At 46.5% G+C, this 24,475-nt stretch overlaps 1 protein-coding gene across 1 annotated transcript in view; it reads right to left on the reverse strand.

Moving 5' to 3' along the window:
- Positions 1 to 5,136: 5,136 nt before the first annotated feature.
- Positions 5,137 to 24,475, reverse strand: part of DNAAF9 (dynein axonemal assembly factor 9) — a 108,208-nt gene continuing 88,869 nt past the window's right edge. The window contains 10 exon segments of the mRNA XM_078772719.1: positions 5,137 to 5,383; positions 5,515 to 5,608; positions 5,693 to 5,758; positions 7,394 to 7,590; positions 11,248 to 11,429; positions 14,448 to 14,534; positions 18,235 to 18,358; positions 18,441 to 18,478; positions 18,582 to 18,707; positions 19,049 to 19,201. Coding sequence (XP_078628845.1) covers positions 5,277 to 5,383; positions 5,515 to 5,608; positions 5,693 to 5,758; positions 7,394 to 7,590; positions 11,248 to 11,429; positions 14,448 to 14,534; positions 18,235 to 18,358; positions 18,441 to 18,478; positions 18,582 to 18,707; positions 19,049 to 19,201 — 1,174 coding nt within the window. The 3' untranslated portion in view covers positions 5,137 to 5,276.

The following is a 24,475-nucleotide window of genomic DNA, read 5'->3' on the forward strand; positions in this document are numbered from 1 at the left end:
TTCAGTGTGTCCTATTTTTAAGAAAGTGCTCAACTTATTTGGTCTATTCCATTTGTGACAAGCGTTTCGCCTAGGTCCCCCGTCGGTGGAGTGATGTGAGTTGACAAAGTGGAAGACGCAAGGCGGCCATCTTGGATTTTGACGTGCCGACCCAATTTTCAATAGCGTTCTCCCTTATGCCTAGATACACCCACACACCAGATTAGAAGTTAGTAGTTTGTTTATTTTTCAAGATATTTCGCTCACAAGGTTCAGACATATATATGGTGGTGGCCATCTTGGATTTTGACGTGGCGACGCGATTTTGAATAGCATTCTTCCGTATGCCTAGATACACCCACACACCAGAATAGAAGTTGGTACTTCGCTTATTTTTCAAGATATTCCGCTCACAAGGTTCAGACATACATGGCGGTGGCCATCTTGGATTTTGACGTGGGTTGCATCCACACACCAAATTCGAATGCGGTCCTTCGCGCACGCACGCACGGACGGACAAACGGGCGGAGGGGAAAACCATAGTCCCCCTTTCGCTCTGCGGTGCGACGGGGGACAAAAATCCTCTGATGGTTTGAGTGGATGTGAAGAGTTCATTTGGTCCATTTGTCCTTTTGCCAGGAAGTGGAGATTGTTCAAACAAACAAAGCAGCATGTTGGTGTTGTGACATTACTGTTATTTTCTTAATTACGTAAACCCCCCAAGAACGTTTGATTGCTTCAACTAAATTAGTAATAGGCATCCATAACCATCTTTGACCATGTTGTGGAACGTTGGCCGACACCCTCACGTTTTCACTTTTATTCCATTTTAAGTTTGTTTTCTCCACAATCACTTGAGCGATTGACACAAAACTTTGAACATAGGAGCGTCTGTCTACACATTGAGAATGTTTGAACTCAATTACATGATGATTAGATGGAAAATGTGGTCGGCATTCCAAAAAAAAAATACTTTTCTGCAGGTGTGGGTTGCAAGGTGGTTCACATATCTATCGATAATAATAATAAAAGAGTGTGTCAGTCAGTGTGTCTCTCCCATAACTCCAAAACCATGAAACCTAGCAGCCCAAAACTTTGCATGCATACAAAGGGAACTTTGAGGGAGTGCATGAATGAATACCTGGTATTTGGGTAAGTTTAAACACCCCTATTGAAGACAATTAACAAGCTTATTAAAATAAAAGCAAAAACAGGCTTACCCTTAGTCAGCCCACGTTAACCTCACAGGGGTCTTAATCCGCCATTTTGTCTCGGCCTAATCCAAAAAATGCCTTGCCTTCGAACCACGATGACCTTTCACGGAGTAATTAAAGTATATAATCCAAATCTGTCTTCAGATTTGAGGATCGGAGCTGGTGGACTAAAGTGTCAATCTGGAGTGAAATCTGAAGATTAACAAATTACCTATTCTTATAACTAGCACAATCATATATTGTCACGTCGCCCGGCGGTTAAAGCCACTGGATGACAAAGCCGTAACGGTCCTTAATTCCGAGGTGCATAGCCAAATTTGGCGGTTGGTCCGTCGCATGCGGGTGAAGCAACCAAAGCGCTTACCCGAATGGAAGCCACACTGGTTTATTCTCGGACCCACGAACAAATAAACACACGACAAATAAAATGCAACAATAATGAATTTAATGAAGGTAAATGTCAGGGATAAAAAAAACAAAAGGCGAGGCAAGTCTAATATTTCCTCCACTCAGACACGAACAAGGGGAAAGATAATATAAAATGTTTTATTGAGTCAGCTGGTACTCAGCGCTGGTCCAAAACGCATTGAGGGGCTTGTTGGTCGTTACCGCTGGCACAGCCACTCGCACGGGAAGCACTCTGACAATGGCGCCGAAACCCCGAAAATGCCGAGGCATGAGCAAGCAGTCAAACGGCCCTTCCTTGCTTCTACCGCCAAACGTAACGTGACTCCAGCTCCCCCGAAAACCACCACAGTGCAACAACACCCCTCCTCCAACGTTGCAAAGGTTCACACAGCAGCTCTGAAAAGTTCTCCTCACGAGCGCACATGAGCCAGAAGCAGCCGAGCCAGAGACAAAACGACTGAGAGAGACTTCTTCCTCTTGCTTGAGAAAAATTACCCAACCCGCTCTGTTTTCCTCTCAGAAGCGCACACAGAGCAAAAACTAGCTCCTTCCCCAAGTGCATGAACCAACCGAGAGACAAAAGATCCAGGGAGAGAGAGATCTTCTTCATCCCTCCTCTCGAACTTTCTCGCTCTCTGACGTCACGCCGACCAACGGCCGAGCTCCCTCGAAACACCCCATGTCCTCTCGACCAATGACGAAGCTCGGGGCGTGGGCTGTCGGTTACGATCCTATGGAGGTGGGGTTTAGTTGCCGATCGAGAATGTTTGGGCTTCGGTTGGCAATTATGCCGGTTATGGTTGGTTAATGGACGGTTGTTGTTATTGTTGTTGTAACGAGGGTTTTTTTTATGGCCGGCCTTGTTGTAGTTTGTACAAACGTGGGGAAAAAGCCACCGAGGGCATTCACACACTGGGCTGGGCTTTCCCCATTCTGTACAAAACTGTTCAAGCTCAGTCAAATGAATTTGTTTTTCACTTGGAAGTTGTGGGTTACGATGTGTAAATGAAGGTGGAGAAAGTCTGATTTAATGCATTTTAATTCGAGGCTATAATGTAACAAAAGGCGAAAAATTTGAAAGGGGGTGTAGTGTCGACTTTCTGGAGGCACTTTAAGCCCTAACTAAGCAAGCCCTAGCTGTGCTCCCTTCTCCAAATGTACACAAGAAAATGTGAAATTGTCAAAGCATTAAACAAAACTTTTTCTCCTGTGCGGTTTACTTCCACCGCCGAAGGTGGGCAGAGGTTATGTTTTCACCCCTGTCTATCTGTGAACAGGATATCTCAAAAACTTTGTGGACAGATTTGGCCAAAATGTGGTGTGGAGGTTGAGTTTGTGTGACGAGGACGAATTGATTCAATTTTGGTGAAGATCCCAATCCGTATTCGGATCAGGAATATTCAGCGATTCTTCACCATCAAGTGATGGGGCTAAAACCGATATATATAGAACGATATATTAAAATCTATGTATGGATTCGGACTAAACTTGGTGGACCGGTTGGGTGTGTGACAAGGACGAGCCAATTCGATTTTGGTGAAGATCCGGATACGAGAATTATAGTAAGATTATTGGTGTTGGGGCCACAAACGATATATAACATGATATTAAAAAAAGTTGTGGACGGATTATGAATAAACTTAGTGGATGAGTTGGTTAGGCTTCAACAACAAGCCGGTATGATTTTGGTTCAGGTCGGAATCCAGATCCGGCCTATCAGTGGATACAAAACAAACTGTTCAGCCTGATGGAGGTATGTGCTCTACCGAGTGCCCTTCTAGTGTTTCTACTGTTTTCCCCAAAGTGTAACTTCATAAAATATTAAGCAGGTGAATGCTCCTGCAGTGCGAGCAATGGGCGCGGCGACCATGGCTTGGTTCTTTGTGGAGACGTCCCCCGAGTTAGGAAGGCAAAATAAATTAGAGGATTAGAATGAGTAAAGCAATAGGATACGTTAACTCCGGCTTCAAGAGGGAATTGAAAAATGTTTCCATTGGCGACAAAGCAATGAATCCCCACACCATAGCAGGATGGCCGACAACACACTCGCTCTAGGCTGGCTAGGCTGCTTTCTAATTGTTTCATCTTTTTGTGTGATCTGCCTTAATTTGGGATGTTATTTTGTTTCATGAGGAGCTTGGAGCGATGTTACATTCCATAGAAAAGCGAATTAGACGTTTGTTTGTTTGTGACCCTGCTCTGAGCTCCCGAGGTTAATGTCGACAAAATTTTGTCGGATCACATGGTTTACCACTGCATTTTACTCGAGGTTTTAAACTCATTTTCTTACAATGTATAACTTATAAACACAAGATCGAGCTACCACCTGTTGTGGGGAATGGGTGGGAGTCCTGGGGGAAGCAGGGGAGGGGCTGTGAAATGGAAGAGGGGGTGATAGGAGGGAGGAGGTATGGAGGGCAGAGGTGGGAGGCCGCAGAGGCAGGAGTGGGATGGGGGAGGTGATGTGGGTGGAGGGAGGGGTGGGAGACCGGAGGGGGAGGGGTGGTAGGAGGGACGGCAACGCTGGGTGCATGTGCTAGTCAGGAATAAACGACCTCGATCTCGCTTCGCTTCGTCTTGGGGTCGAATTATTTGCCAAGCTATTATCTTCTTAGACAAATGGCACGTCACCAACGTCACTAACTCACAAAGCCGTCGAAGAAACAACTCCCAACTCGTCAGATTGGGAATACGATCATTCCTGCAACACCATTGATGTTCAAATCATTGATTTGTGAAAGTGGGGAGATTTGTACAAGTGCAAATGAAATGAATGAATGATCGTTTTAAGGCCATTTTTCCTCGAGAGCGGGGGTTAGCCTTGCGGGCCCCATGACAATCATGGTTCCCTGTTTGAGGCAATGTTTTTATGGCCGGATGCTCTTCCTGGCGCCAACCCTTGGTCACGATCTTACGATGCGCAGGGATACGGTGTACCTATTCTAAACCGGGGTACACACCGGGATCATTCATCCCAGCAAGCTGGTACTCAATTTGCCGACCTCGGAAGGATGACAGGCTGAGTCAACCCCCCTGGCGTTAATTCAGCGATCGACCGGGATTCGAACCCAGGATCCCAAGCCGGCACCCTAACCGCTAAGCCAACATCCTAGGATCCCAAGCCGGCACCCTAACCGCTAAGCCAACATCCTAGGATCCCAAGCCGGCACCCTAACCGCTAAGCCAACATCTTAGGATCCCAAGCCGGCACCCTAACCGCTAAGCCAACATCCTAGGATCCCAAGCCGGCACCCTAACCGCTAAGCCAACATCCTAGGATCCCAAGCCGGCACCCTAACCGCTAAGCCAACATCCTAGGATCCCAAGCCGGCACCCTAACCACTAAGCCAACACCAGGCTTAGATTTGTACATGTGCATTTAAATGTTGATTTGGTTTATTAAATAAGAAATCCACACCCTTGATCTCTGGCAAAAGGAAATGTTTAATGAGCCAATAAACCACATCGAAATTCATCGGAGGAGTTTGTTGGAGTAAAGTGTCTCACTTACCCTCGAACCAAAAACAAGGCGTCAACAACCAGGAACAAACAACTCTCAGCCAAGGTCAAGGTGTGCAACATGGGTCCAGGTGTGTCACCATGTAGTGTGTGTAACAATGAAATGTATAAATCATTGGCAAACCGAATCTACACAATGAAAACGTGAAAGAAACTTCATTGTTCAAATATGTTTTTGTTCTCCACTTGGTCCACCTTGGCATTGTGTTTGCACACCTCTTCATTTCGTGCAGCAAGGTACTCGTCCACAAACGTGTCCATCACTGAATCGAGTCAGGAATGACGGTTCATTTTGCAGAAAAGGAACACAAAACCACACAGACGCCATTTAACCGGAACACAGTCGGTTCATCAAGGCAGAGGAACAGAAACACAGATTCCGGTCCAAGGATACGTGGATGGTGTTGGGACTTTACTCCAAACAAGCTCACGTACCCCGTGCCATTGTAGAAGTGTCCCTCAGGTAAAGGTTCCAGGTGTCTCTTTGTCTATTTGATGGAAATGTGAAAAGAACCTCAATAATTCACGAGTTTGTGAACAACTGAACGAAACCCGCACCACCGGATACTCACGTGAACGGTTCTCAACTCCTTTTCTGTTAAACTTCCTTTTGTTCTCAAACTCTTCTTTTGTGGTTTCTGTAAAACAATTGATGCATCAAACGTTCGACCTTAACGTGTCTTTCTTTCTCTCTTGGGATCGCGACTTGATCCGACGGTGAGATCTGCACAGCGAGGTGTTCCGAATCGGCATCCATCGACCATTTTGTTTGTTTTTGTAAACATTTCTATTTCACAGCATAAATAAATAAATAAACTCATCATTTTGTTATTAAACCTACGGAAGTGTTTGCCGTACACCTGGTTGGTAAACACCTTTGGGTTAAACAACGTCACTTCCCTCTGATACAAGTGTCGCTGTTATGCCTCCCTACCCTCCTCATGTTCTTCTACCCTCATGTGCTCCCTCTACCCTCCTCATGTTCTCCCTCCTCCCCTTCCTGTCTCGCTACCCTCCTGATGTTCTCCCTCCTCCCCTTCGTCTCTCTCTACCCTCCTCATGTTCTCCCTCCTCCCCTTCGTCTCTCTCTACCCTCCTGATGTTCTCCCTCCTCCCCTTCGTCTCTCTCTACCCTCCTCATGTTCTCCCTCCTCCCCTTCCTGTCTCTCTACCCTGCTGATGTTCTTCCTCCTCCCCTTCCTGTCTCTACCCTCCTGATGTTCTTCCTCCTCCCCTTCCTGTCTCTCTACCCTGCTGATGTTCTTCCTCCTCCCCTTCCTGTCTCTCTACCCTGCTGATGTTCTTCCTCCTCCCCTTCCTGTCTCTCTACCCTCCTGATGTTCTCCCTCCTCCCCTTCCTCTCTCTACCCTCCTGATGTTCTCCCTCCTCCCCTTCCTGTCTCGCTACCCTCCTGATGTTCTCCCTCCTCCCCTTCCTGTCTCTCTACCCTCCTGATGTTCTCCCTCCTCCCCTTCCTGTCTCTCTACCCTGCTGATGTTCTTCCTCCTCCCCTTCCTGTCTCTCTACCCTGCTGATGTTCTCCCTCCTCCCCTTCCTGTCTCTCTACCCTGATGGTGTCCCCCTCCATCCCTTTCCAATATGTTCTTCTTCTGTTATGTTCTGATCCATTCTGTGATCTCGGTCTTCCAAGAACCTAAACCTTGTAAACAAAAAAATATACTCATTCTTCATTGATTGTCCTTAAAGTTCCCCCACTCAAGTTGTCAAACAATGGTTTATGTGCACAACCACACACGCGTGTAAATGAGTGGCAGCAGTAAGCGGGGCTGTCCAACATGTATTCTGATCCGGAAGAGGGGATTCAAACACAGTTCAGGTTCACATTCATCTCCCATTGAACTAACACCAGTATTAGCTTCAAACAATTTGTTAAAAACTGACAGTTACCACTGAAGGTGTACCCACCTTGGAAGATTACTTTGGTGAATAACTCAATTTGGCCATGGATGTGGGATGATGATGACGTGGGATGATGATTTGGCCATGGATGTGGGATGATGATGACGTGGGATGATGATTTGGCCATGGATGTGGGATGATGATGACGTGGGATGATGATTTGGCCATGGATGTGGGATGATGATGACGTGGGATGATGATTTGGCCTATGTTCACGGACTCACGCAAACCATTAACATTCCCAGATCCAAACATCTCAGTTCCAAAATTCGAACCAAACTCGGTTCTAGAATTGCGTCCATATTCCCACTCACTACGCCATGTAGGCATGTTCAAGGTGAGTGTCACAAACCTGTTTAGCTGCTCCTCTCAACCAGTTTTTTAAGGAACTGTCCTTGAGATCACAACCAGTAAACACCAGGAAGAAAGGCTCTCTGTTGTCGTCCAAAGGCAGAAATGTGCCAGTCAGACCCGATCCTGGTTGTACGCTCACTAGTTTCAGTGAGCCCTCCAGTGTGTTGTAATTGACTTGTACCACAGTGTCAGAGTCTGCAAAATAAGGTAATGAAAAATACACACCAAGCTCTTTCCAAGAAAATTGGAATTGAGTGTGAGCCCTCGAGTTATTGGAAATAATTTGCAAAATCTTTCAAAACACCCCTCACCCCTCCCCTTCAAATCTCTCCCTCACCCCTCCCCTCACCCTAAAATCTCCTCCTCACTCCTCCCCTTCAAATCTCCTCCTCACTCCTCCCCTCACCCTCAAATCTCCTCACTCCTCCCCTTCAAATCTCCTCCTCACTCCTCCCCTTCAAATCTCCCCCTTCGATACGGTCTGGCACCCCGCTCTGCTCACCAAACTCTCCTCCTATGGTATCCATGGAAATAGCCACGCTTGGCCTGCGAACTTCCTCTCTGGTCGTAGTCAACGTGTGGCCCTGAATGGATTTCTCTCATCTCCTCTTCCTGTTCAGGCTGGAGTTCCCCAAGGCAGTTTTCTGGGCCCTGTGCTATTTCTGGTCTTCATCAATGATCTCTCCGTCTTTCTGGAAAATCCTCTGTATCTCTTTGCTGATGACTCCACTATCTGCCGCTCCATTCCTCATCCCTCAGATCGGCAGTCTGCAGCCTCCTCACTCTCTGCAGACCTTGACAAAATCACAGACTGGGCAAACAAGTGGAACATGTCTTTCAATCCTGACAAATCTCACACTCTTACGATGTCTCTCCGAAAAGACCGACTGGACAACCCTCCCATCCACTTTCTCAACAATCCTCTCCAAGAAGTTCTGTCACTCAAGCTTTTGGGTCTCACTATCTGCCATGATCTTTCCTGGGAAAACCACATTTCAAATCTGGCCTCCAAAGCCAGTCGCCGACTGGGCATCCTCCGTCGTGCGAAGTCCTTCCTTGGCACACCTGAGCTCCTCACCACATACACGGTTTTCATCCGCAGCTCAATGGAATACTGCTCTCCCCTCTGGGCTGGTGCTCCTGCCTCACACCTAGCTCGTCTTCATGCTGTTGAAACCAAAGCTTTCAGAATAATTGGAATCTCCCGCAATGAAGCTGATTCTGAGGGCCTTTCTCTCTCTCTCTCTCTCTCTCTCTCTCTCTCTCTCTCTCTCTCTCTCTCTCTCTCTCTCTCTCTCTCTCTCTCTCTCTCTCACCGCAGGCAGGTTGGTGGTCTTTCTGCGTTCTTCCGACTCCTCTCCGGCCTTGCTCCCCCAGCTCTCTCTCGGGGCTCTGTCCCCCAAATATTCCTGCAGGTCGCACAAGATCTGCCTGCAACCCTCTTATGGTTAAACTGCCAAAATCTCGGCTCTCTGCTCACCTTCACTCCTTCATTCCTCTTTTTCCCCACCTATGGAACAAACTCCCCCACTCCCTTTTTTTTTTTTTTTTGTATACTGAATCGAGGCTCGTGAAAGAGCTAACATTTATTTCACAAACAAATCAACCAGACAAACAAAATATACAAAAAGAGGGAGCGGAAGACAAGATGGGGAGAGAAGGGGAAGCACACAAACACAACATTTGAGAGCAGGGAGAAGTGTGGGAGGGAGAGGGCTTGGGGGCAGGAGGCGTGGGAAGGGGGGGGGGGGGGGGAGAGGTATAAAACACAAGGGGGACCGAAATTAGCAGGGGTAGAAAAGATCAAGGTTTTGGATGGGGGAGGATAAGAGATGGTGGTGGACAGCTGTTTTAAAGACCTGGAGGGTGGAGTGGGATTGAAGAGAGTGAGGGAGTTTGTTCCAGAGGTGGGAGAAAAGAGGAATGAAGGAGTGAAGGTGAGCAGAAAGTCTTGATTTTGGCAGTTTAACCATAAGAGGGTTGCAGGCAGATCTTGTGCGACCTGTAGGAATATTTGGGGGGCAGAGCCCAGAGAGAGCTGGGGGAGCAAGGCCAGAGAGGAGTCGGTAGAAGACGGAAAGACCACCAACCTGCCTGCGGTGAGTGAGTGAAAGGCCCTTGGAGTTAGCTTCATCGCTGGAGATTCCAATGATTCTGAACGCTTTGGTTTCAACAGCGTGAAGGCGAGCTAGGTGTGAGGCAGGAGCACCAGACCAGAGGGGAGAGCAGTATTCCATAGAGCTGCGGATGAAAGCCTTGTATGTGGTGAGGAGCTCAGGTGTGCCAAGGAAGGACTTCGCACGACGGAGGATGCCCAGTCGGCGACTGGCTTTGGAGGCCAGATTTGAAATGTGGTTTTCCCAGGAAAGATCATGGCAGATAGTGAGACCCAAAAGCTTGAGTGACAGAACTTCTTGGAGAGGATTGTTGAGAAAGTGGATGGGAGGGTTGTCCAGTCGGTCTTTTCGGAGAGACATCGTAAGAGTGTGAGATTTATCAGGATTGAAAGACATGTTCCATTTGTTTGCCCAGTCTGTGATTTTGTCCAGGTCTGCAGAGAGTGAGGAGGCTGCAGACTGCCGATCTGAGGGATGAGGAATGGAGCGACAGAGAGTAGAGTCGTCAGCAAAGAGATAGAGAGGATTTTCAAGAGAGTCAGCGAGATCATTGATGAAGACCAGAAAAAGCACCGGGCCCAGAACACTACCTTGGGGAACTCCAGCCTGAACAGGAAGAGGAGATGAGAGAAACTCATTCAGGGCCACACGTTGACTATCCCACTCCTCCCTCTAGGTCTTTAAAGCAGCTATTCACTACCATCGCTCATCTTTCCCCATCCAAAACGTTGATCTTTTACACCCCTGTTAATCAACCATAAAATCCACCTCCTTCAAATTCCCTGTTTTCTTTCCTGAAAGTCCTTGCAGTGTCCATCTTATTTATCCCCCTTTCCCCCACCCCCAGCCCTCTCTCTTCCACAGATCTCTCGATGTTCCTGTTCACTTCCGTTGTTGTGCTTCCCTCTCTCTCCCACTCCATTTATTATGTTATTTGTGTTAGCTGTTACATGAGCCTCGACTTAGCATACAAAAAAATAATGAGTTTCACCGAGTTATGAGATGACATGGGGGGGGGGGGGGGCTCAGGGACAAGACTCGACGCAGTTTGCACATCAGCACCGAGTTGAGATTTTTCAGCGGTAAAGCCAGTTCAATATTTGGCCATGTCCGTCTGTCCATCTGTATGTCAAAAATGAAGATGAACCTCTTGAACCCACCATGTATAATCATAAAGGGTTGTAAAGGGTAATTCAAATGGGTTTTGTTCGTTTCTCGGCTTTGCCTATTTCATATTTAAAATGTCAAACTGAACCACTTCCTTCTGGCACGGGATGGATTTTTTAGTGAAGAGATACTCTGTGGATGAGTTTGCAAAAAGAGGATCGGAGGTAAAAACAGTTATTTGCTAAATTTTGAGGAGTGACAGGTTTTCCTCTCACCCTCCAATCGAGTCCATCAATAATAATCCAACTCTGCGTTAGGATTGAACATACGAGTGACAAACCACCGTCTTATACGGATTCTTCATGGTCTATACCTGCTACAGTGATCTATTGTATGACGATGTATGAATGGTCAACCTTTACTGGGAAATAGGATTAAACTAACGTTGACCACCGAGCAGATTTTATTGGTGTATTTTAAACATTAGTGAACATTCTTGGCCAACCAACCGTATTATGTTCAGGAAGTGTAAACAAACTTTTATTCGTCTGATTAAAGTGTCCGATGATGGCCCATATTGTGTCCAACTACAATGGGTAAATTAATGAAAAGTGTAACGAGAGCACACCTGAAAACTTCACCCGGCCCCAGATGTTATAAATGTTTCCGTAGAAAGGAGCGTTGGCGAGCGACGATTTCAGCCTTTTGCAGTTCACAATGAAGAGAGGTTTTTCCAAAGGCAGATAAAAGGAGATGCGGATTTCCACAATGCGGGGATACAGCGATCCACCAACAAAACTGCCATCGGCCCTTCATGACACAACATGCAATGGATCAGAAATGATTACAAACAAGTACAGCATATTGTCGCGTCAACCCTGTGGTGAAGACCTCAGGGCGACGAATGGCCAAAACGAGCTTGAACTCCGAGGCGAGCAAGCCAAATCGACGGGGGTTCCTCTGTATGGCGCGTGCGGGAAACAGAGGTCCCGTGGTCTTAGTTGAATGGGCGGACACGACGAGGGTTTATCCGAAACCACGAACAAATAAACGTACAACACAAGAAATTTAAAATGCAACAAATAATGATTCAATGAAAATAATGAAGGCAATAAAGAAATTAACGGTGAGGTAAAAACTATAATTTCTAAATGAGGATCCTCCATCAGACACAAATACAGACAACAGGCAGAAAGAAATAGAAGTAAAATGTGGTGTGGTGCTTTGGCCGATACTCAGCCTACCATCTTTCTCCAATCCTCCCCTCTCTCCTTCCTCCTCAAAGCTGCCTCCTCCCCACTTCCTCTCCCTTCCATCTCATACCTCCACCTCCTCCAACCTTCTACTTTGCTCTGCCTTCCTTAAACAACATCTCACTGTGCCTCTTCCCATCACAATCAAACCTTTTGTCCTCCTCATCCTTCCCTTTCTCCTAACTCTTCTGCAATCTCTGACATACTATCAACTGCTCTCCCCTCCTCCCTCTCTCACCCCCATCTTACCCTACCTCTACCCTCCCGCGTCATGTACCCGATGCTGCCCCTCCCTCTTCCTTAACGGTATGGACCTCAAACATCCGGGGCCTTCGCTCAAACCTGATTGATCTCTCCATTCAGGTTGCTTCTGACAAACCAGACTTGATCTGCTCAACAGAAACTTTCCTTTCCTCCTTCAAGATGACTCTAATTCCTTAATATATCTTCCTGGTTACTCCCTCCTCCGGTATGATTGACCTGATCCTCGTCCTGGTGGGGGGGGGGGGGGGGGGGGGTGCTATTTTTATCAAAAACTCTTCCTCACTCTACTTGCACTGCCCTCTCTCCACCTTACCCTCAGGTGTACCTCTGGCTAAGGCTTCCGCTCCACGCCCACGTTTTGTTCATGTGTCCTACCCACTCCTCTCCGGCCTTGCTCCCCCTGCTCTGTCTGTGCTCTGCCCCCAAAATATTCCTGCAGTACGCACAAGATCTGCCAGCAACCCTATTATGGTTAAACTGCCAAAATCTAGGCTCTGCTCACCTTCACGCTTTCATTCCTCTTTTCTCCTGCCTCTGGAACAAACTCCCTCACTCTCTTCAATCCCTTCCCCCCTCCAGGTCGTTAAAACAGCTGTTCACCACCATCCCTCGTCTTCCCCATCCAAAACCTTGATCTTTTCTACCCCCGTTAAAACACCCCAAATCCACCTCTTTAAATCCCCAACTTCTTTCCTGAAATTCCTAGTAGTGTTCATTTGCTTTATACCGTGCACCTGTACCCCTCCCCCAGCCCTCCCCCTTCCACAGAGCTACTGACGTCCCTGTTCTCTACTGTTGTACTTGTGTGCTTCCCTCTCTCTCCCCCTCATCTCCCGCTCCCTTTATCTTGTGTTTTATGTGTCAGTTTGTCTTTTTGTGATTAATGTTAGCTCTTACACGAGCCTCGATCTTGTATCCAAAATATATATATTGTTGCAGTTTTTAGAACCTTCACTATCAAATTTAGTATTAAAATTCCTTATAAATAACCCCTGTGTACATTTCCCTTTAATTGGCTGTTAATTGAAATGAGTGCACCTTAGCTAGTCCATGTACAAGCACGTAGCCAATCATAGAACGTCTCCATAGTTATATCGTTATTCTGTGTTTCAGTTAAGGCTATGTTCCCACTAGTCGATCTTACGCTGCACCAAATCAAATAAGATAGATCCCCTTTTCAATTGCCCCATAGCCTACATTTCCAACTGCATTCGCCTCCATTACCCACACGGTCAGTTCAGAGAAGAAGGGCGTGGCCCGCCCCTCGTCATCGTGGGCGGAGCCAGGAAGAGCCCGTGCCAGCCAACCGGCACTGCGGTGAGCGACCAGGTAGGCGTGCCCTTGTAGCCCGCGGCTTGATCTCGGGGAGGGCCATAAAAGGGTGGATGAGGGACTGCTTATGCAGATGAGTGAGGGAGCACGCATTGAGAACGCATGAGGCAGAGAGCGCATGAGGCAGAGTTTTTGAGGGAGGTGCACTGGACAAGTTCTGTGGAGTGAGGTACGAGAGAGAGACGCGCAGATGATCCGGAGAGTGCTCGCAATACCAACCAGCACTGACGGCAGCTGCCGGAACCAACCTACAAAAGGACAAGTGCGTGCACGCGAACCTCGACGTCGTGCCGCGACCCCCGGACCTCCCTGTCGCCCGTTCTGTGGACCACCTGAACCTTCTTCTCCCTCCAGTCATTCCTGCCTGAGATTTCCTATTCGTGTGAGTCTGTTTGTGTTGTCCTGTATGGGTATAAGTAAGACTGTCTAAGCTAAGGATTGCACTGTGTCTTCTGTTCTTTTTCTGTAAATAACTTCGATCTTCTTCTTTGGGTTTTGGTGTAAATAATAATAAATATCTGTTCCTTCTTACCTTTGGTTTTCTTTCTCATCCGATCGCTTTCGTGATTTCTTAATTGAGTTCCTGTGGCGCGATTTCGGCCAACGCTTTATAATCGGGTTAGTCATTGCTAACGGCTCGGATTCCGCAGTTCGCCTCGCTCGGCGTAAATAATTATCAATCACGCTGCGGTCCGGGCGGTAGTATTTCCTTGCGTCCGGGAAGGTGCTGGTACTTAGGTCATAGGACGGATAGGCCTAATACCCTATTCAGCGCTGACCGGGCGTGACGTCATACCCCCAGGATCGGCGACGGCCAGTATACAGGACAAGGGGTTAACCCCCCTTGGTAAGAGGAGCGCCGTCGTCTGGATTCCGTAACAATATCTATAGTATATATATTGTATATATTTATTTATATCGTACACAGCTAATGCTTACATGTTTACATTAAATAAATATTTGTAATCAGTTCATTCACCAGGTTGGACATGTCGTATGTCGCAGTCTCACCATCGCTGGATCCTCAAATTTGTTTCCTGATAAAATCAATTCCACATCTTCCTTCCTGGAACAGAATGAAAAGTTTAAATGAATGCACGTGCTTGCAGGGTTCCAGGAAATGTATAAACTAATTTAAACCGATTAATAATTCCGAGGCCTAGTTAGATATACAGTTACTGCAGGCAACGGATCATACCATTATTAATCCGGTTTAATATTGTGAACCATGTGTTATAAAATGTTACATAATTGTGCACTTTGATTGTGATGTGAGTTTTAAGAGGAAAGACAAAATGGAGTGGTACAACTACTGGTGTGAAACGGACTCGTTTTATGGGTCTCCATTGTTAAAAAAGGAAAATGAATGCATTCCGCACATCGGTGGAGCAAGTTTATTTGTTCATTAGATCGGACGTCATTGATGTCATTGCACATGGTTTATAACAATATATTGTGCAAATGAAAAGATTACCTCGAGTCATTGAACATTCCCTAAAGTTTGCTGTGTTCCCGAGTCATCTCTGGTCACAGGCTGGTTTCTCAACATGCACCAAGTGAGTAAAGTAGCTTAGAAAAGTCTCTTTAAATACAAACACATTTTACAATTGCATTACCTTCAAACACAAATAGTACATTATTCTCCTGGGCCCGTATTCATAAACGTTCTTATGTTAAGTACACTTAAACTGCAAGTGTGACACTTACCTAGGACTAAGACTTATGTCGGTATTCATAAATGACCTTAAGTGTTACACCTCACTCAGTGTGACACCTAAATATAGGCATAACACCTAACCGTTTTGACTGGCCGTTGCTAGGGTTAATGATCATATTTCTTGCACGATTGTGTCAGTTTCTGTGGTTTGGCTGAGTGCCATGACATAAGGACGGGACTGCATAACTGGGTTCAAAACCAAATGCTATTATTTAATGCTGTTCCAAGTCGCTAGGAAGACCTTCGGCATTCTTTCCACCCTTCATCATGGCAGGGAACACTTCGTCTACGAAGCGAAAGAAAAATTTCACTGATGCTGAAAAAATTTCGGCTGTGCGAAGAGTATGAAAAGCATATTGGTGTCATCGTATCGACGTTTTCTGCCGCCGTTTCGAACAGAAAGAAGCATGACGCATGGGTTAAGATAACCGAGGCCATGAATAGAAGAAATAGTACTGTGGTGAGGAATGACGAGGACTACCAGAAAAAATGGCAGAACATGTGCTCAGTTATGAAGGATGAATACAGCGTGCACAGAAAAGAACTGGTGCTCAGTTATGAAGGATGAATACAGCGTGCACAGAAAAGAACTTGTACAGAAAAGAACTTGTGCAGAAAAGAACTTGTGCAGAAAAGAACTTGTGCAGAAAAGAACTTGTGCAGAAAAGAACTTGTGCAGAAAATAACTTGTGCAGAAAAGAACTTGTGCAGAAAAGAACTTGTGCAGAAAAGAACTTGTGCAGAAAAGAACTTGTGCAGAAAAGAACTTGTGCAGAAAAGAACTTGTACAGAAAAGAACTTGTGTAGAAAAGAACTTGTGTAGAAAAGAACTTGTGCAGAAAAGAACTTGTGTAGAAAAGAACTTGTGCAGAAAAGAACTTGTGTAGAAAAGAACTTGTGCAGAAAAGAACTTGTGTAGAAAAGAACTTGTGTAGAAAAGAACTTGTGCAGAAAAGAACTTGTGCAGAAAAGAACTTGTGTAGAAAAGAACTTGTGCAGAAAAGAACTTGTGTAGAAAAGAACTTGTGCAGAAAAGAACTTGTGTAGAAAAGAACTTGTACAGAAAAGAACTTGCCAAAACCTTAAGTTCCCTTGGCAATGTCAATGGATCAAGATTATCACCAATAACATCAATAACATCCAAAATCGTTTGCCGGTCAAGGCGGTATCGTTGGTATAGTTCGACATCGTCGTACTCATCTAGCGGATGAAGTCGGTCACGAAATACTCGTTCTCGACGAATCGCACGCCGTCGAACCAGCCGTTCTTGTGCTGTCAGAAGCAATGCAGCCATTCCGCTTCGCTGTCTGGTCGAACGTGGACAGACTATACAGTGTGTGGCCAACTTACGTTCACTTAAGACACTCCTGGTGGTGTCTCAAATATAAGCATGAAGTTGAGTGTAATACATTAGGTAAGTAGCATATTGAATACCACTTGTTCGTAAAACCTAATTTAGGAGGTACTTAAGTGTTATACTTAGACTTAAGTACGTTTATGAATACGGGCCCTGAAGTTTTCCTGACAATGTCACCAAGTTTCCCGACATTTATAATGCTACTAGCAGAAGTACCCATTAGGTAAGTAGGTGCCGGGTGGGGGAGGGGGAGAAGAAGGGGGAGGAGGAGGGGAGAGGAGGGAAAGGAGTAGGGGGGGGGGGAGTGAGAGGAGGGAGGGGGGAAAGGGAGGGAGGAGGCAGGAGAGGAAAGGGGTTAATCACCTTTTCGTTGAATATATATACTGGTGAATGTGGCATTCATCACGTTTCTGAGTTGAGTGTGATGCCGATCAAGAAGAAGAAGCCTTACTACCAACTTTGTACACTTCCGGAATTGTTTGATTTATTTGTGTTCAAATGTCTGGTGATTGTTTTTTTGTTTTTTTATTGCGAATGTGTACTTGTATATAACTGTCATTAATTTAAAAAGGCGTCGGCACTATCGAGAGATTTAGGCACAATCGAGTGAAATCCAAAACAACGATCTCTTTTTTTTTCATAATTTTTTTTTTTGGCCTAACACACTCCCAGGCACTCACTGATGAACCTCTGAAAGTTTGACGAAGATCCGTTCAGCCATCTCTGAGAAAAATGGCGCACACACACACACACACACACACACACACACACACACACACACACACACACACACACACACACACACACACACACCCCTCTTGTATAGTAGATGATGAGGCTCCAAACCCCACAATCTCACAGCAGGTCACCTTGCCCTTACCTTTCGTGAAGACTGATGACTCCCCATCTGCACACTTCATCTGCTGGTTGTCGTCAGTCCTGCAAACCAGGTGTGATCCCTCATGGCCTCCGTTGTCTTATCCTTAAATAATCCAGATCGGTGGTGTAATGCTCAGAGCGTTCCCTCCGAGTCTGGGAGGTTGGAGGTTCAAACCCCAGCTGAGTCGTACCAAAGGCTTGAAAAATGGTACGTGCTGCTTCCTTGCTTTACGTTCAGCACTTAAAAGGCTAAGAGCATGGACAATCCCCATAAGTTGGCATCCATGGGGATGATGAAATCCTCCTTAAACAAACAAAAAAAGCCCCGCTGAGTGCGGTGAGAAATGTGGCGCCAGTCATGACGTCACCGATACCCGGCGTACCCCCAGGAAGTGACATCACGTCCCACAAGCTTAGTCGTGGTTGTGTTTGTCTCATCTAACAGTCCTGTGTTGTGTCTGTGTGTGTGTGTGTGTGTGTGTGTGTGTGTGTGTGTGTGTGTGTGTGTGTGTGTGTGTGTGTGTGTGTGTGTGTGTGTGTGTGTGTGTGTGTGTGTGTGTGTGTGTGTGTGTGTGTTGTTGGTTATCCCCAAATGCAGATTGCAGCAGGTGGAAGAGAACCCTCTCGATGTATCCACCTTTGTGGATGTGTGTGTGTGTGTGTGTGTTGTTGGTTATCCCCAAATGCAGATTGCAGCAGGTGGAAGAGAACCCTCTCGATGTATCCACCTTTGTGGATGTGTGCGTGTGTGGTAGTTCCACTATGAGCCTTATATCATGTTAACTAAAAAAAGAGCAAAAGTGAATCACCTACCTGAGAACCTTCCCACACTCGGACATGATGATGGAGGCACCCGGATTCACGGTAAGTATGAGTTCCCTCAGCAGGTGGTGCGGTGCTTTGTGGGGCCCAGTGAAGACCACTGCACTCACAAATCCTGCCAAAAGAAACACTTCCACATTCCCCTCATCCACTTGCACACATTGTGGTCCAAAAGCTGGTGTTTGAGTGTTACACACCTGGAGTGCATTGTTCCAGGAATCTTGGAAATGTAAGTCTGCCGATGCGCATGCGCGTTAGTTTATCACAACAAAGGATAAAATACGTACATTCTCCATTTTTGTAACACAAAGTGTGGACTGTGTGTGCAGTTTGGTTACCTGTGCTCCATGTACACAACCTTGGGATTCACACATACAGTGATGGCTCCAATAACACAGTGCGAGGCCACAGGTAGATCTGGGTGTTTTAAAACTGCATTCACCACACTCACAATGTCTGTCAACCTGGGAAATAGAAAAGGTATTAAATACCTGCATGCGTTGAAGTTAAATAGCAGAGTGAAAGATCGAACAAGCTCAAACAATTACATTGATAATCATTATTAAAATGTGGGGGTTTCCATGACGACGAGTACGATCTCTCAATTGATTACATTGAAGCATGACGACATTTCCTCCTCATGATTTCATTGAAAGTCTAAAGGTGTTCCTCCTCCATGTGGCATCACTTATGGCACCTCTTCCTCCTTCCCACGCTATTATCTATCTCTGCAAGTGCCTACAAGCAGGCTATCCCATGACCTTGAACCCGGGCAGCATATTTTTAATGGCTGGTGCATAATTACCCTGGTGTTAGAAGGATCAAGCGGGGAGGCTTGGCATTCGGTTTACTTCCTCTCGACCATGACTGTCCCTGTACCATGTCTGACAGGTACTGCTGCAGCACCCTTGTACACAGTCCTCCATGTTTATCTGCAGTGAGCTGGAGCACCGTCCACCTGAATCGCAGTGCACATTTGTTCCCTGTTATTGCTTTTGTCCAGCTTTGTGAAGAGCAAAGAGGAGCACTTTTGATGAGAGTCTCGAGCTGAGATGCACAAGGGATAACTACAGAGGAATAACTACGGAGGGATAACTACAGAGGGATAACTACAGAGGGATAACTACAGAGGGATAACTACAGAGGGGTAACTACAGAGGGATAACTAGAGAGATAACTACAGAGGGATAACTACAGAGAGATAACTAGAGGGATAACTACGGAGGGATAACTACGGAGGGATAACTACAGAGGGATAACTACAGAGAGATAACTACAGAGATAACTACAGAGATAACTACAGAGAGATAACTACAGAGGGATAACTACAGAGGGATAACTACAGAGAGATAACTACAGAGGGATAACTACAGAGAGATAACTACAGAGATAACTACAGAGAGATAACTACAGAGGGATAACTACAGAGGGATAACTACAGAGGGATAACTACAGGGATAACTAGAGGGATAACTACGGAGGGATAACTACGGAGGGATAACTACGGAGGGATAACTACAGAGGGATAACTACAGAGGGATAACTACAGAGGGATAACTACAGAGGGATAACTACAGAGATATAACTACAGAGGGATAGCTACAGAGGGATAACTACAGAGAGATAACTAGAGAGAGATAACTACAGAGATAACTACGGAGGGATAACTATAGAGGGATAACTACGGAGGGATAACTATGGAAGGATAACTACGGAGGAAGAACTACAGAGGGATAACTACGGAGGGATAACTACAGAGGGATAACAGCAAAAGGAAGAAAGAGTGCAAGCTCTTCAAGCTAATCTGTTACACTGTACGTAACTTAAAGGTATTCATTTATAGAATAGCAAATGGCACATTGGGCTGGCAGGATGGCCTTGAGGTACGGACACTCACCTCTGGACTGCCTTGCCTGGGTTCGAATCCAGACCTAGCTCTAAACCACCATCCCGGTGTTCCACAGACAGGGCGAGGCGTCCATGTGTGTGCCCTCCCTCGAATGGACGTTAAACTGGGTACCCCGTCTGTTAGCATTAGTTGGTGGACGTTAAAAATACCACGGTGTCCTTTGCAAAGAGTAGGTGAGTTATCACGTGCACTTTAAACCAACTACAAATTCCTACCTTCACTGACCGCTGGCAAACCACCCAGTATAACCCTACCCTTCCCCATTATCTGCCACACCAGCACAGATGGTCTGTAAAAAGTATGGTAGATTGAAGAATATCATACAATATCTAGTTTCATGGAAGAACGAGGTAACAAGATAGCAAGGATACAAACAGAGTGGGGAAGTGGAGTCCCAATTGGACACAATAAGGGAATGAACCAACAACAAAAAAAGAGAAGAGGAAACACAGCAATTTCTATATAATATATAGTTGGGTTAGGTAGGGTAAATTGGGGTACAAAAACATTGCTGGTATGGATGGGAGATGATACGAGATGGTGGTGAACCATCTGATTAAACCTCTAGAGGGAAGAATGCAACTGAACCACCTGGAGAAAGGCGGCTTCATGTACGGGACAGAATAGGAACAAGCGTTGAGGTGTGCAGTTTAACCAGGAGGGGTTATGGGAAGAATGTGCATGTTCTGGAGGAGCTGGTGAGGGTTGGAGTGCTAAAAGAGCAGAGTGAGCAAGACGAGAGGAGAGAAAAAATTAAAAAAACCAGAAGTCACCATCTGTATATGATGTAACATATGATGCAACAGCAACTGGCCTTGTGGTTCTGCATAATCACAGGAGATTCCACTGATGGTGAGAGCTCGACGATCTGCCGACCCCAAAAGTGACATATGTGATGCTTGGGCACAGACACATCGGAGAAAGTACGACTCCACCGAGCTATGGGGAAAGACTTCGTTGACTATGAGTAGTTTGGAATGTTCCAACAATGAGTTAGAAAGATGGAGGATGCCTCGTCTGTAAGTTGGCTGTATGATCACGTCAGCCCAGGAGAGGTTATGGCTCATGGTGATGCTTCAAAGTTCAAGCGACTGTACCTCTTCTTGTGGCTGACCATGAAATAGACAGGTGGGATCATTGGCCGGTCCTTCTGGAGTGACGGGCGAGACCGAGATAGTTACAGGATTGAAGGTCGTGTTCCATTTATCACACAAACATAATCATTGCCAGATCAGCAGAGAGTGATTCGGCTGCTTTCTGTGAAGCAGAGATGGGGCTACCGCACGGCACAATATAGGATAGTCTGTAGAAAGGAAGAGAGGGGTTTGCAGATCAGCAGAGAGTGATTCGGCTGCTTTCTGCCGAGTAGAGATGGGGGTAGGCACAATATAGGATAGTCTGTAGAAAGGAAGCGAGGGGTTTCCAGATCAGTAGAGAGTGATTCGGCTGCTTTCGGTGAAGCAGAGATGGGGGTACCACAAGACACAATATACGATCGTCTGTAAAAAGGAAGCGAGGGGTTTCCAGATCAGCAGATAGTGATTCAGCTGCTTTCTGTGAAGCAGAGATGGGGGTACCGCACGGCACAATATAAGATAGTCTGTAGAAAGGAAGAGGGGGGTTTCCAGATCAGCAGAGAGTGATTCAGCTGCTTTCTGTGAAGCAGAGATGGGGGTACCGCACGGCACAATATAATATAGTCTGTAGAAAGGAAGAGAGGGGTTTCCAGATCAGTAGAGAGTGATTCGGCTGCTTTCTGCCGAGCAGAGATGGGGGTACCGCACGACACAATATACGATCGTCTGTAAAAAGGAAGCTAGGGGTTTCCAGATCAGCAGATAGTGATTCAGCTGCTTTCTGTGAAGCAGAGATGGGGGTACCGCACGGCACAATATAAGATAGTCTGTAGAAAGGAAGAGGGGGGTTTCCAGATCAGCAGAGAGTGATTCAGCTGCTTTCTGTGAAGCAGAGATGGGGGTACCGCACGGCACAATATAATATAGTCTGTAGAAAGGAAGAGGGGGGTTTCGAGATCAGCAGAGAGTGATACAGCTGCTTTCTGTTAAGCAGAGATGGGGGTACCACACGACACAATATAGGATCGTCTGTAGAAAGGAAGAGGGGGGTTTCCAGATCAGCAGAGAGTGATTCAGCTGCTTTCTGTGAAGCAGAGATGGGGGTACCGCACGGCACAATATAAGATAGTCTGTAGAAAGGAAGAGGGGGGTTTCCAGATCAGCAGAGAGTGATTCGGCTACTTTCTGTGAAGCAGAGATGGGGGTACCGCATGGCACAATATAAGATAGTCTGTAGAAAGGAAAAGGGGGGTTTCCAGATCAGTAGAGAGTGATTCGGCTGCTTTCTGCCGAGCAGAGATGGGGGTACCGCACGACACAATATACGATCGTCTGTAAAAAGGAAGCGAGGGGTTTCCAGATCAGCAGATAGTGATTCAGCTGCTTTCTGTGAAGCAGAGATGGGGGTACCGCACGGCACAATATAAGATAGTCTGTAGAAAGGAAGAGAGGGGTTTCCAGATCAGTAGAGAGCGATTTTTTTTTTTTTTTTTTTTTTTTGTATACAAGATCGAGGCTCGTGAAAGAGCGAACATTAATCACACAGAAAGACAAGCCGACACATAAAAAATATAACATCGGGAGCGGTAGACAAGATGGGGAGAGAGCGGGAAGGACACAAACACAACATTTGAGAGCAGGGACCGAGAGACATGGAGACATCGAGAGATCTGAGAGAGGGCGAGGGCTTTGGGGGGGGGGGGGGGGCATGGGAAGGGGGCGGTGGGAGAGGTATAAAACATATGGACACTGCCAGGACTTCCAGGAAAGAAGTTGGAATTTCAAACAAGGTGGATCTGGGGTGAATTAGCGGGGGTAGAAAAGATCAAGGTTTTGGATGGGGGAAGATAAGAGATGGTGGTGAACAGCTGTTTTAAAGACCTGGAGGGAGGAGTGGGATTGAAGGGAGTGAGGGAGTTTGTTCCAGAGGCGGGAGAAAAGAGGAATGAAAGAGTGAAGGTGAGCGGAGAGCCGAGATTTCGGCAGTTTAACCATCAGAGGGTTGCTGGCAGATCTTGTGCGACCTGTAGGAATATTTGGGGGACAGAGCACAGAGAGAGCTGGGGGTGCAAGGCCGGAGAGGAGTCGGTAGAAGACAGAAAGACCACCTACCTGCCTGCGGTGAGTGAGTGAAAGGCCCTCAGAGATAGCTTCATCGCGGGAGATTCCAATAATTCTGAAAGCTTTGGTTTCAACAGCGTGAAGCCGAGCTAGGTGTGAGGCAGGAGCACCGGCCCATAGGGGAGAACAGTATTCCATTAAGCTGCGGATGAAAGCCTTGTATGTGGTGAGGAGCTCAGGTGTGCCGAGGAAGGACTTTGCACGACGGAGGATGCCCAGTCGGCGACTGGCTTTGGAGGCCAGCTTGGAAATGTGGTTTTCCCAAGAAAGATCATGGCAGATAGTGAGACCCAAAATCTTGAGCGACAGAACTTCTTGGAGAGGATTGTTGAGAAAGTAGATGGGAGGGTTGTCCAGTCGATCTTTTCGGAGAGACATAGTAAGAGTGTGAGATTTGTCAGGATTGAAAGACATGTTCCACTTGTTTGACCAGTCTGTGATTTTGTCCAGGTCTTCAGAGAGTGAGGAGGCAGCAGACTGCCGATCCGAGGGAAGAGGAATGGAGCGGCAGAGAGTGGAGTCATCAGCAAAGAGATAGAGAGGATTTTCGAGAGAGTCAGAGAGATCATTGATGAAGACCAGAAAAAGCACGGGGCCCAGAACACTGCCTTGGGGAACTCCAGCCTGAACAGGAAGAGGAGATGAGAGAAACCCATTCAGGGCCACACGTTGACGACGACTAGAGAGGAAGTCCGCCAGCCATGCGTGGAGATTTCCATGGATACCAAAGGAGGAGAGTTTGGTGAGCAGAGCGGGGTGCCAGACCGTGTCGAAGGCACGTGATATGTCGAGGGAGACAGCTCTAATTTCCTGCTTGGCATTTGACTGCTTTCTGTGAAGCAGAGATTGGGGTACCACACAACACAATATAGGATAGTCTGTAGAAAGGAAGAGAGGGGTTTGCAGATCAGCAGAGAGTGATTCGGCTGCTTTCTGCCGAGTAGAGATGGGGGTAGGCACAATATAGGATAGTCTGTAGAAAGGAAGAGAGGGGTTTCCAGATCAGTAGAGAGTGATTCGGCTGCTTTCGGTGAAGCAGAGATGGGGGTACCACAAGACACAATATACGATCGTCTGTAAAAAGAAGCGAGGGGTTTCCAGATCAGCAGATAGTGATTCAGCTGCT

This window comes from Myxine glutinosa, chromosome 2 (assembly GCF_964187855.1).
Source record: "Myxine glutinosa chromosome 2, kmMyxGlut1.1, whole genome shotgun sequence".
In the NCBI taxonomy this organism is placed as follows: domain Eukaryota; kingdom Metazoa; phylum Chordata; class Myxini; order Myxiniformes; family Myxinidae; genus Myxine; species Myxine glutinosa.